Source organism: Pelodiscus sinensis, chromosome 14 (assembly GCF_052426305.1).
Source record: "Pelodiscus sinensis isolate ZL-2025 chromosome 14, ASM5242630v1, whole genome shotgun sequence".
Lineage (NCBI taxonomy): Eukaryota > Metazoa > Chordata > Testudines > Trionychidae > Pelodiscus > Pelodiscus sinensis.
In genome coordinates this window covers 10545638-10557722 of record NC_143065.1, presented here as the reverse complement: position 1 = coordinate 10557722, position 12085 = coordinate 10545638, and the positions used below count along the sequence as shown (strand labels likewise).

Here is a 12085-nt window from a genome sequence, read left to right as displayed (position 1 = left end):
CCACAACAGTGCGCCAGCCTGCCACAGTGTGGACCCCGCCAGCGGGCACTGACAGGGCTGTGTCAAAGCACACCAGGTCCACAGGGCCGGACAGCGTGTGCAGGGGAGCACTGTTGTTTCACACCCGCCTTGTGGCTGTAGCTGCCATGTAGCCAAGCCCTTGGAAAGCCCAGAGCAGGGAGATGGGGCTTTCTCAGACGCCTCGGGCCTGAGCTGGCAGAACAAGTTCAGGGCAACCTGCCCCCACGGTGGGGAACACTAGTGACAGGTCAGGTCAGAGTCCCTGCTGCGGGCCCTGCCCGGGAGGCGCCCCGTGCCCACAAGCGCTGGAATCGGGGGCGCTGGGCGGGGGCCCCCGGCTGGAAGCGGCCTCCGGCCCACACAGAGGCAGGGTTCACAGCCCCCCCCGCACCCCGGCCCGGCTGTCGCGCACACGTGGCCGGAGGGACCCGCCCGCTCCCCGGCTTGGGCGGGGCCTGGCGAGACCCCCGCGCGAGCCGAGCGCTGTGACTGGTCCGGCCAGGCCCCGCCCCGCCGAGGGAGGCTTTAAATGGGGCCGCGCGGGCTGCCGCCGAGCCAGAGGCGCCCAGCGTGGGGCACCGGTGGCCGCTGTCGCGCTCCCCGGCCCGAGGCGAAGCACCCGCGGCGTCTCCCCGAGCGCAGCGCGGCGGGGAGCCATGGGCGCGCTGCCCGCCGGCCGGCTCCTGGGCTGCCTACTGCTCCTCGCCTGCCTCCCGGCCGCCCCCGCCGCCCGGCCCGACCTCGCCGAGCCGCGCAGCCGGGCGCCCCGGATCAAGGTTCACCCCCGCGGCAACCTCTGGGCCACAGGTACCGGCCGCGCTGCCGGGGCGGGCTGGCCGGAGCGGCCGGGAGCCAGGGCTGCGCTGGGGGGAAACGGGCGCGGAGCTGGAGCGAGGGGGCCGGTCTGGGTCTCCGGGCAGCCCGGGGATCGCTGCTCCGGAGCGCAGCCGGCAGCAGCCGTGCCGGGACCCGGCGCGGGGTGTGGGTCGGGGGCGGCCGGCGCCCCTCGGAGACGGGCTCTGGCCGCAGGGGGGCAAAACCGAGGGCTGCGGGGCTCGACTCCCCACGTCGCCGGCTGCTGGGTGCCCCGGCTTCGCGCTGCCCGGTCCCTTCCCTGCACAGCCCCGCTGTGCGTCTGGACCACGGGCTCCATCAGTTCGTGGAGGGTGGCTCCATCCAGGGCTGCTAGGCAGGATGGGGAGGAGCGGCTCCCCCCAGCCCAGCGGCTCCCCCCGGCCCAGCGGCGTCCAGCCGGGTCTGAAGCTGTGGCCGCTGGAGTGGCTTGTGCAATAGCGACCTAGCCACGTTATTCTGAAAATACAAGTCGTGTCGTGAGCCGAGGAGCCGCATGTGCCTAGTGCGTTGGACCAGCCTCTGTCAGAGGCTGGGAATGGGCGACCGGGGGGGGGGGGGGGCGATCATGGCTTCGTGATTCCCTGTTTCTGTTCCCTCCCTCTGGGGCACCTGGCACTGGCCATTGTGGGCAGACAGGACGCTGGGCTGGATGGCCCTTTGGTCCGAGCCGGTGTCGCCGTTGTGATGTTCGCCCCATGCCCAGAGGTTCTACGAGGCGACTCGCTGCGGCCAGTCGGGAAGCGCTGGTGCCAGGATCAGCACAGGCACGGCTACCTGCAGACGTGTCCGGGTGCCTCCGGATGTCAAAAATGAACCTCTCTGGAAAGCGAGGGAAGGGGAGATTGGAGGAAGGAGGGTGAGGCAGGACTCAGCCAGGGGTCACTGTGCCTACTGCTACAGATGCCCACTGTAAATCCCCCCCTCACTACCCAAGACAGATGCCCATTTTAAAAGCGCAGGATTTGCCCTTCCCTGAAATCAACTTCCCTTTTAAAATCAACCCCCCCCCCCCAAGAGATGAACCAAATGCAAGCCCAGTAGAAGTCTCTTGTGGCAGTCAGAAGCAGCCTCTCCTTAAGATCATAGAACCATAGGGCTGGAAAAGACCTTAGAAGGCCATCAAGTCCAGCCTCCTGCTCTAGGCAGGACCAACCCCAACTCAATCAACCCAGCCAGGGCTTTGTCAAGCCGAGACTTAAACACCTCTAGGGATGGAGACTCCACTACTTTCCTAGGGAACCCATTCCAGTGCTTCACCACCCTCCTTCGGATCCTTTGGTGCGATGCAGAGAGAAGTGTGAAAGGCAGGAGCGATTGACACTCTTGTGGGCTCTCCGAAGCGTGGCTGGCGAGCAAGAGGAGGGGACAAATTCTGGCGAGAAGTTGGCAGATGCTGTCTCAGTCACCCTTAACCCCCGCACCCTTCCGTTGCCCAGCGCGGGCTGCCCCGATGTGCTGCCTCGGCCCCTCCAGAGCAGCAGTGCGCACTGCGTTATTGTAGAAATAACCGGGAAATGCTCACCCAGCCTCTGGAGAGCCCCAGTGCTAAGGACTGGGAGAGCCAGTCCCTGTCTCTGGAACAATAACTTGTAAGAGTCCTGGGGCAAACCGAGGCAAAAAAGGGCTGTGCTGCTAAGAATCTTAATTCAGATCCATGAGCGAGTATCTGAGTTTGTCCACACTGCAGAGAGGTGTGGTCTTTGGGTCGCTGCTTGGGCACTCTGGGGGCTAGCAAGAGCCTCTGGCAGAGCCCCCATGTCCACACTGCAATTTAAGAGGCAATCTGGAGTCCCTCTAGCTGGAGTCTGTCTGCTTGGGCCGGGGAGACTCAGAGAATCAGAGAACATGAGCTGGGAGGGACCTCAGGAGGTCGTTGAGTCCAGGCCCCTGCCTCACGGCTCCACCGAGCACTAGATCATCCCTGACAGATGTCCAGCCACAGGTTTTCCTGCCCCAGGGACGTTTTAGTGTAATTACATTAGGGTCGCTCTTACCCAGCTGCCCAGTTTTACTCACCTCTTGGACCAGATCCTGTGCTCCACTTAGGACTGAATCAAGACCTGCCTCTCTTCCTGTGGGTCCCCAGGAAAGCTGCTCCAAGCTCTCCCAGCTGCAGTGTGGACGCACACTTCTATTTTCACCTGGGCTGCTCACCAAGATCCTGTCTTCCCTGCTATTTTAACCCGAGTTACTAACACACCTCTTTTGTGGTGTAGACGCGCCCTAAACAGGGGAGACCACCTCACAGGATCCTGCCCACTTGTCTGCGTGACAGCACCTTTAATTAATGAAATGTCAGAGGTAAATCCTAGAGGCTCAAGGAGCGGCTGTAGATAGAAGATTGTCAGAACAACTGTCCTTGACTAATGGATGATTCCAGTGCCCCATGTTACCTAGCGACCGTTCGCTGGTTGTCCCTGTTGTGGGTGTGTGGCAGGGTGGATTGTTACACGTCCCCATAGCAGAGGGATCACATCTTCCACGCAGCCGGTCCCAGGCATAGGAAGCAAATTCCTCAGGCAAATTCTGCTTTTGTTTGTAGTATTGTGCTCCACAGGTAGCCTCGTTCACAGGGTACTGTGGTCTCCGCTCTGCCAGATCCTGGGAAACCGGCACAGGGGGTTTCAGAACATCAGAGGTAATCTGATATTAGCAAGACAAGGCGGGTGAGGTAATATCCTTTATTGGGCCAACTCTTTATTGTCTCTCTTTGTTGGAGAGAGAGACAATTTTTCTGCTATGCAGATTTCTTTGGGGCTGGACAAGGTACCAGTGTAGTAGCTGTGTCAGTCCCAGGATACTGGAGAAAACCTTTCCCAGACTGGAGAAAGAAGAGCTCTGTGGGGCTTAACATCTTGTCTCGCTCTAACTGAAGTTGGTCCCAGGAAAGAGATTCCCTCCCCCATCTTGTCTCTCTAATATCCCGGGACAGACATGGCTGCAATGAATCGCGGATAATAAAATCGTGTTGTGCTAAAATGCAAAGCGGAGACCCTGTCCGATATTTTAAGGCGAAGCAGAAATACGTTCCAGATTTGTGCTCTTTCTGAGAGAGAGGAAACCCGTTCTCTTTCAAATCTATTAATCTTTGTTCCGGCACCTTGGGTGCTGCTGTGAAACTTGCCCGAGGAGTGCTCTGTGAGCGAGCATGTGAGCAGGACGTGGATGTGTGGGAGAAAGCCGCCATGAAGCTTCCTGCAGACGAGAAGCGTGAAGGGGGGCGGAGGGTAGAAGAGCTGTCGGGTCACTTAATCTGCTTGGCAAGCAGAGAACCCAGGGAGCCCTTGGAGAAACATCCCCGCTAGACACCACCTTGCCCTTCAGTGCCCCCCTCAGGTGATGTCAGTGCAAACCCCCAGGTGATGTCAGTATCGCCAATGGCAATTCTGGCTCTGCCAGGGCGATGCTCGTTCTAGCTAGGGATGCTGCACCCCAGGGAGCAAGTTGGAACTGTAGCAAGACCACGAGGTCGCCAGGCCACAATGAATCCAGACTGTCAGCCTCTCAGTGCTGCTGTGTCCTGGGGCGCCAGCCTTAACCAGTGGGCTGAGCTGCCCGGGGACTGGGCTGGGGTCTGTAGTGGGTTGTGTTGATCCTCTGTAGCTTGTAGCTTACACCCACTGTGCCTGAGTCCCGGCAGGGTGTTTTTAGGGTTGCCAGATGTCTAGCTTTCGTCTGGAGAGTCCGGTAATAATTGCGTCTTCTGTTCGGTGAACAGAAAGACAGAAGGCCGGTGGGGACATTTTTCATCTGGGGGGAGCGGGAATTTAAAGGCGCAGTGACCTTTTTTCTTTTTTCTCAACAAGTTTGGTTTCTCTCCCCCCCTGCCTTCCCCCCCCCCCTCAACCAAATTCACCCCACCACCATGTTCGGGATTTTTTTGTGACGGTATCTGGCAACCCTACAAGTTTCCTGGTGGCCCATATAATACTGGTCGGGCTGTGAGTGCTCAGCTCCGCCACTGGGGGGGGCGCACGTGACAGAACTTGTTGTGAAAAGAATTCTTCTGTTGCTGCGGAGGGCGTGGTGGTTTTCGCAGCCCGCGTGACGCAACGAGGCCAACCAATGGGTAGGCGTAGGCCAGGCCTGGGAGCATGCGTGGGGACCCATCAAAGGCTAGACCCTACAAGGTCAGCTGTTTCGAGAGCCGGACTCCAAGCGGGTGCTGCGTCCAGCCTGCTCCTGGGGGGGCTGGTGCCCCACTGCTCACCTGGCCACACTGTGCCTTGGGTCCAGGCTGAGCCCGGCTCGGATTTCGCAGGTGCCACTGTTGATGCAACTTACAGCCCTTAAATGGCACATTGCTGACCGCGCGGGCAAATCGTGGGCGGCTTCGAAAGGTGCCGGCGTGCTCTGCGGAGCGTGAGACTGGCCTCCATGCTGAAGCCTTCTACAAATGCCAGCCGTAAATCCCAGCCAAGTTCCCAGCCCCCAACGCTGCTGCCTCCTTAGCGCCCACCCAAGGTGCTTTTATGGCTGCCTCCCTCTGACCTGCTAAGCTAACTTGCAGGTTGCTAGTGGGTGGCTTTTAAAGGGGAGCTGCCAGGAGGGTTTAGGGCTCTGAGCAGCATCCCGCTGGCTCAGACGGGGTCCCCCATGCCCAGTCTCTCCGTGGAAGGCACAGGAACCCTGCAGCAGGCTGGGGTGGGTCTGTGACCCCCCCCCCAGGAAAGCTCCCTCCCACCCACCGCTAGCTGCTGGCCTGGGAAGCAGGCGGGTTTGTCCCTTCCAACACTGGCGGCTGTTTCTGCTCCGGGCTGGGATCGCGCCGGGAGGATCGGGAGCGATGTTTGCAGGGCTCGAGCAGAACAAAGCGCGGAGCCGTTGTCCCTTTGGCCACTAGCTCCCCCTCTACCGGCCGCCTCCTGCTACAGAGGGGTTTGCGCTCCAGGGTCTGGAGCGTGGCTGTTGCAATACTGCAGGGGCTGCTGCCATGGCTGGTTTCACAGGGAGCTTGGCCTCAGTCCTTCTGCCGGCACTTTGAACTCTCCCCCACCGCCTCCTTCCCCGGCCCTCTCACCCCGGCCCCTTGCCGTTCCAGGTCACTTCATGGGGAAGAAGAGCATCGCGACCTCCCCACTGCTGGAGTCTCCGGGAGACGCTGCAGCCGGCTCCGGCCCGGTGGCTTTCGACCCGACGCTCCGCGCCGCCCTGGGGGACGTGGAAGAGCTGCTCACCAGGGAGCTCCTGAGTCTCCTCGCCCAGGAGCGGCGACTAGACGGGAGCCGAGGCAGAGCCGATCTTCACAGCCAGGTGGGCGCTGAGCAGCGCGCGGCCGCAGGAGAGTGTGGCAGGGAGCTGCCTAGACCCGGATCAGCCTCCTTGGAGGCAGCTACCGGAGGGGCCGGGCGCCCCCGCGGCTGGACGGGTTGTTTCCCTGCCCACTGGGTGAGAAGTTCCAGAGGAGGCCCAGGGGCTGGGACCTGCCCCGGAGGCCCAGCGAGGGGAAACCCCTGTTTCTAAGGGCAGGTGATGGCTCCGCTGGAGCTGTGCTGCCTCGGGCAGAGCCCCCCGGGGGTCGGGAGGGGCTCTGGGCCTCTCACTGCAGCGGTGTAACCAGCTCGGGTTGACCAAGGGGAACTGCCGGGCGTGGCTAGTGCCTCCCTCCTGCTTCTGCCCCCAAGACCCTGAGGGGCAACGAGCCAGCAGAGCTGCAGTGCCAGAGCTGGGCCTGGCACCGAGGGTGGGTAGGACAGGGCAGAGCTGCAGGGACTCCACAGCCGACACCCAGTCACTGCCCCCCCCCCAGCCCATGGAGCAGAGCGGGCGGGTCTGAACCCGGCCTCGAAGGGGGGCGAAGTGACGCCGGGCATTTCCCTGCTCACTTCTCTGGTGCGGAGTATCCTGCCTGCAGGCTGGGGAAGGCTGCCCAGCCGTGCCGAGCACAGGCGCACAGGGGAGTCCACCAGGAGCAGCAAATCGGTGCAATAAGAGGTCTCCAGGTGCCTGTCTGCTCCCTGGCATGCAGCGGCTCTGGGGACGCCCGTGGCTTCGCGTGCTGGTGAAGGGGCAGGGGCAGGGGCTAGGTCTGGCTGGAGCGGACAGAGACGGGGCTGGTATGTTTGGAACCGAGCGCTGGGCACCGCTGCAGCTGGGGGGCAGCGCTAGGAGCTCTAGGGCGGCTCCGCTTTACCCCCGTGCATTCTGCTGCACAGGATGGTCCCTGGCCCTGTGTGGCCCGCAGAACTGAACCGCAGGGAGAGCCCTGGTGTGAGCACTCACCGGCTGTTGGTGTGCACAGGCCCCTAGGTGCCTGTCCCGCACCCCCCCAGCACAGTCCCTAGAGCGGTGCTTTCCGGGGGCTTCAGAATGCCTCCCGGGGGGCTTTGGAGTTGGCCTGTGGGAACTGTGGGTGCAAAGGGCCAGCTTCCACAATCCTCTGGGGGATTCCCCTGTCGCTGCCACGTAGCCCAGGGCCTTGCTTGAGCTCGGAAGCCGGCGCGGCTGCTTGGAGCTGAGGTCTCTGCTGGCGGCTGAGGGGCAGGCCGAGGAGCGGCTGGGGGCTGTGCCAGGCGAGAGCCAGAGCAGGGCAGCGCCTCCTGGCTGTGGGGCCCAGGCCTGGAGCACGGCCTGCTGGGGCCAAGTTCTGGAGGGGGGGAGCAGCTGTGACACTTCCACGGGAGGGAGGAGGCTCTTGGCGCGCCCCCCCCCCCCCGTGACAGCTGCTGCAGAGCATGAGGCGGGGGGCTGCATGGGGGGACGTGAGCAGGCAGCGGAGGGAATGGGGGGGGGTCCCCAGGGCTGACCCCTGTGGCGTGCTGAGGTTCAGCAGGCAGGGAGCCAGCTGTGGGATTTGCTGAGGGGCAGGATGGGCAGGTGCCCGCGGGAGGGGAGGGGGCTGACAGCGGGAGGGAGGTGGCTGAGCTGCGCTCGCTGCGCGGTGACTAACTCTGCACCCGTCGGGTCTCCCTGCCGCAAGCCCCGGCCTGCACTGGAGCCCGGGGAGCGAACTGTCAACGCTGAGCGCGGAGCCAGGCCCGCGGGATGCCGCGCCCTGCCGACGAGGGGGTGGTTGCCGTGGAGCCGGGACGTGTTGGGCCGGGGGGCTGCTCCTGCCTTGCCCCTTGGCTCCCATCGGCGCGGTTGGCTCGGCTCAGCTCTCGGGCCTGGCTCGGGAGTCGCAGGCCCTCGGTGGGCTGGTCTCTGCCGCCTGCTTGGGCCTTCCCAGTTCTCCAGCCTCGGGCTGCGCAGGGCGCACTTGGCGCACAGCTCCCTCTGTGCTTGGCCAGGCTCCGCGTGGCCCCTGTGTGCCCCTCAGGCACAGCACCGCAGGAGGCCTGCCGCAGTGTCCCCACTGGTTAGGGCCGGGGCTTGGCCTCCAGCCCTCGCCCTGCCAGGTCAAATCCCTTGCGGGGGGCAGAGCCCCCGTCTTTGGCCCTGCTGGGCTCCTCTCTCAGGTGAACCCAGTTGCCCAGGCTTGTGTGAACCTCCACCCCACGGTGCCCGGTAACCAGTCACGTGCGTGCTGCTGTCAGGCCTACCCTTCCCCCAAGCATGGGCTGTGGCTCCCAGCCTCGCCTCGGGTCCTGGGAGCTGCCAGTCCCCTCCCGTTCCTTCCCCTGCTCTCGCCAAGCTGCTGGCACTGGGGCCGCAGCTCCCTCGCCCTGCGGGGCCCACCCGCCTCTCTTCCCCCTCAAATTTCTGCCCCTCACGGCGCTCGGCCTCCTGCCGGCAGAGAGTCACCGCCTTACCTCAGCCCTCCTCTTCACCTGGGCCCGGGCTCCCTGCTGCCTGGCGCTGGCGCCAAGAGATGCTACGTCCCCTGGCTGAGCTTGCTCCAAAAATTGCCCCTTCCAAGCTGCCTGCCCTTCCCTCCAGCTCAGTATTCCCCCTTTGCTCCCCTCCTCTGAATGGGGGATGGAAGCTGCTGCCTGCCCCCCCCCACACATTTCTCAGTGCCTCTCCCTGGTGCAGGGAGACCCTACGCAGCGTGGCACTGAGCAGGGAGCCTGGCTGTGGGCCTATGATGGCCCCCCTTTGTCACACAGTGCCTGGCCATGGGCCCTGCCTCAGGCACTGAAAGGTCCCCCAATGGGAGTGCGCCCGACAGCCGCCAGTCCCCGTAGCAGGCTCCATGCGGCAGCCAGGGGTGCTGCCTCTCCACGCCAGGCCTTGCCGCCTAGTGGCTCGCTGCCCAGCCCTTAGCGCGCCCCCAGTCGGCAGCATTGTTGGGAAGAACGGCAGAGTAAAACTGCTGTTTGGGCCTTTCGTGCTGCGTGGCTGGGCCCTGGGAAGGGCCTTCATCACCCCTAGGGGCTGAATCGCCTGGACCTGTCTGGCACTGACATGCCTCAGTTTCCCTGTGTCCTAGATTAGGGTCCTGGCCTCCTGCCCCTTGATGGGTCTTTTGCACCCGCCCAGCAACTGTCATGGGCAGACGCCCCAGGGGTGTTTGCTTGCTGGATATGATGGGCCAGGCCCAGGTCCTGGCACCCCCTGCTGCTCGAGCAGCTGTCACAAGGGGGCGCTGTGATCTGGTTGATGAAGCATATGCGTATTGTGATATGGCTTGAACATTCACAGAGCAAAAGAGTCTTTCACAGTATCTTAAACCTACCTTTAACAAGTTTTATTGCACAGGAGCAGTTTTAAAAGCACTAATATATATAAAATTTAGTACTAAGCAATTAAAACAGCATTAAAAGCGATACTTAAAGGGAATAGTTAACTATCCACATCTAATCCTTAACCCAATTTAGCAGCCTAATTCTTAATTCAGTTTCACTCAAACACACACATCCTCTGTGGCTGGCCAGACCCCAGGTAACGTTGGTTAATTTGGTTGAGGCGAAGTCCGACGTGCATGTCACCCCAATATGCCGAATCAATGGGCTCCAACTCGTGGGGCAAAATGGTGCGGTATCGATCTCCTCGGCTGGTGGGATGCCATCTGCTAGTTGCACCCAATCCAGATAGGGTGAGACAGAGGCTGGTCGCGCTCAGTCTGGGGCTCTCAGTGACTGAGAGAAGCCAGGATCAGTCACCTCTCACGGCCCTCTGTGAACATTCCTGTTGAACAAAGTTTTTGTGTGTGGGCGTACGGGGTGGGGTGAGTCCTGGGAGCTGAACCCCCGCACAGCTGGGGAGAGATCGAAAGGGTTGGAAGTGTTGACTTGAGAGGGGACGAGGAGCTCACAGCGACTACACCTGTGACTGGTACAGAGACGCCACGCTGCTGTTCGCCCTGCCTCGCCATAGCGGCACAAGGGCTCCATGACCTTGAAAGGGAGCGAATTTAAAACGGAGAGATCCTTTCTGCACACCATGCGTGGCAGGCCTGGGGAACTCACTGCCATAGGATGTGAGTTTAAATCGGAGAGATCCTTTCTGCGCACTGCACACGGCGGACCTGCGGAACTCACTGCCACAGGATGCCAATGAGGCCAAGAGGGTCACAGGGCTCACAAAGGGCCCAGAGGGTTTCTGGGGCTTTGGAAAAGATCCTGAAGGGCAACAGTAATTCTGCTTCAGTGCTGCGTGCCAGTCCCACTGTGCCACTTGGGTGGCATAGAGCCGCGAAGTTAGTGGATGCAGCCAGGTGAAAAGTCTCGCTGCGGGGGGCACCTCCCAGCTGGTGCAGCCAGCTCCTGCAACTGCTACCTGCCTGCTGTGGGGAGTGGATGGGGAGGAGGGGAGTGCTGGTACACTCCAGCATGCTGCAGTGGGCAGACACTATACATTAGAGCACCCCAAGGCTGCTCTTGTCTATCCGGGCAGGTGCAGATGCTCCATGAACTGTGTCTCACTCCCTGCTGGCCTTTCTTCCCTGCTCTACTGGGTGGATTGTGGAGCAGGAGAGGATCCACCTGCTTCAGGGACATTCCCAGGAGCAGATCAGCCCTCGTCTGCCTTCTCAGAGGTGCTGATCCATTGGGAGGCTGAGCTAGCAGGGACTCTGAGGCTCTATGGGGTGACGGGTCCCGTGTTCCCATAAAGGTCTGTTGGAATAACGGGCTTGCCCCCGACGGGCAGGTGACGCTGTCCCTGCAGGTGACGTTACTGCGCAGTGGCGCTGGAGATGCTGCAAAGCGCTGGGTAGCTGCGGGCTATTCGGGAGCCGCAGGGAGGCGGTGCTGGCCCCGGGATGGAGCCGGGAATGCAGGCCGGCTTGCAAAGTGCCGTGACTGCAACGTGGTAAAAACTCCCCCGGCTTGGTCCCTGGGCCCCATGCAAGGTGTTTGACCTATTGGTTACCGGGCCATCTGGAGCTGGCCAATCGCAATGCTAGGCTTTTTCTGGGCCAGCTGGTCCTGAAATCCGAGCCCAGGTCACAGCGATACCTGGGTAGGCAGCTGGATGGAATTCCCTCCCCCCAAACCCTGCCCCATCTGGATCTGCCGGGGCCTCAGTGCTGCCAATTAGTGAGTTGGGGCCAGTGGATCCCCCACCAGCCTCTCCCCCACTCGTTTGCTGTCTGGGCCAGCTCCCTCGAGGGGCACAGAGGCTTCTCTATGGGCGTGAGGGATTCCCCGGGACTCGCGCTGCCCAGAGCCCTGGCTGGGTTAGGCCGGGCCGCCCTTGTACCCTGACCCTTGCTGCCGCTTTCTCGTTGCAGGAGATGAGCTTGGTGCGGAAGGTGCTGGCGAAATACCTGTCGGACTGACGGAGCGGCGCGGGGGCCGTGTGCGGAGCCGCCCGGGTCCTGGCGCCGGGAAGGCCGGGCTGCTTTGGCGGCGGCGGGCACCGTTTGGATTGTGGCACCGTGGCGGCGTTGCTCTTGTCGCACTGGATAGTGGCCGTGGCCGAAGGCGCCCCGAAGCCCTGGTGGTGTCGCCCGACGGGTCCCGCGTTGCTGCCGAGGTCAAAGAGCCCTTGGCAATAAAACCGACTTTGCCCAGCCCGGGGGAGCGCGTCCTTGGCGGTTGGCAGAGCCAGCGCGGGGGAGGGGCTGATCTGATGGGCAGGGTGGGGCGCAGTTGAGGGGGTCTGGCTGCACGTTGGGGGGAGGGGGTTGGGGTTCTCAAGGACCGGCCTGGGAGGGGCTCAGTGAACCTGGCTCCAGGGAGGCAGGGGGGTGGGATGCAGCCTGGGACTGAGCCCCGGGTAGACACGCACAGAGAAGTGAGGGACTCTGAGGCCCTATGGGGATGGGGCATGGGGATGGTGGGGGAAGGGGGGATGTTTGTGGGGTGGGAGGGAGGGCTGGGGCGGTGTAATGTCCGTGGGGTGGGGTTTGGGGTGGTGGGGAGGTGGGACATCAGGGAGAGGG

At 62.5% G+C, this 12085-nt stretch overlaps 1 protein-coding gene across 1 annotated transcript; it reads left to right on the top strand.

Annotated features, from left to right (window-relative positions):
- The first annotated feature begins 558 nt into the window (after positions 1 to 558).
- On the top strand, positions 559 to 11716 carry NMB (neuromedin B). Its single transcript, XM_075897465.2, has 3 exons — positions 559 to 828; positions 5918 to 6129; positions 11432 to 11716. Exons 1-3 carry the CDS (start codon positions 678 to 680, stop codon positions 11477 to 11479), a joined length of 411 nt encoding a protein of 136 aa, XP_075753580.2. The 5' UTR covers positions 559 to 677; the 3' UTR covers positions 11480 to 11716.
- The last annotated feature ends 369 nt before the right edge of the window (positions 11717 to 12085 follow it).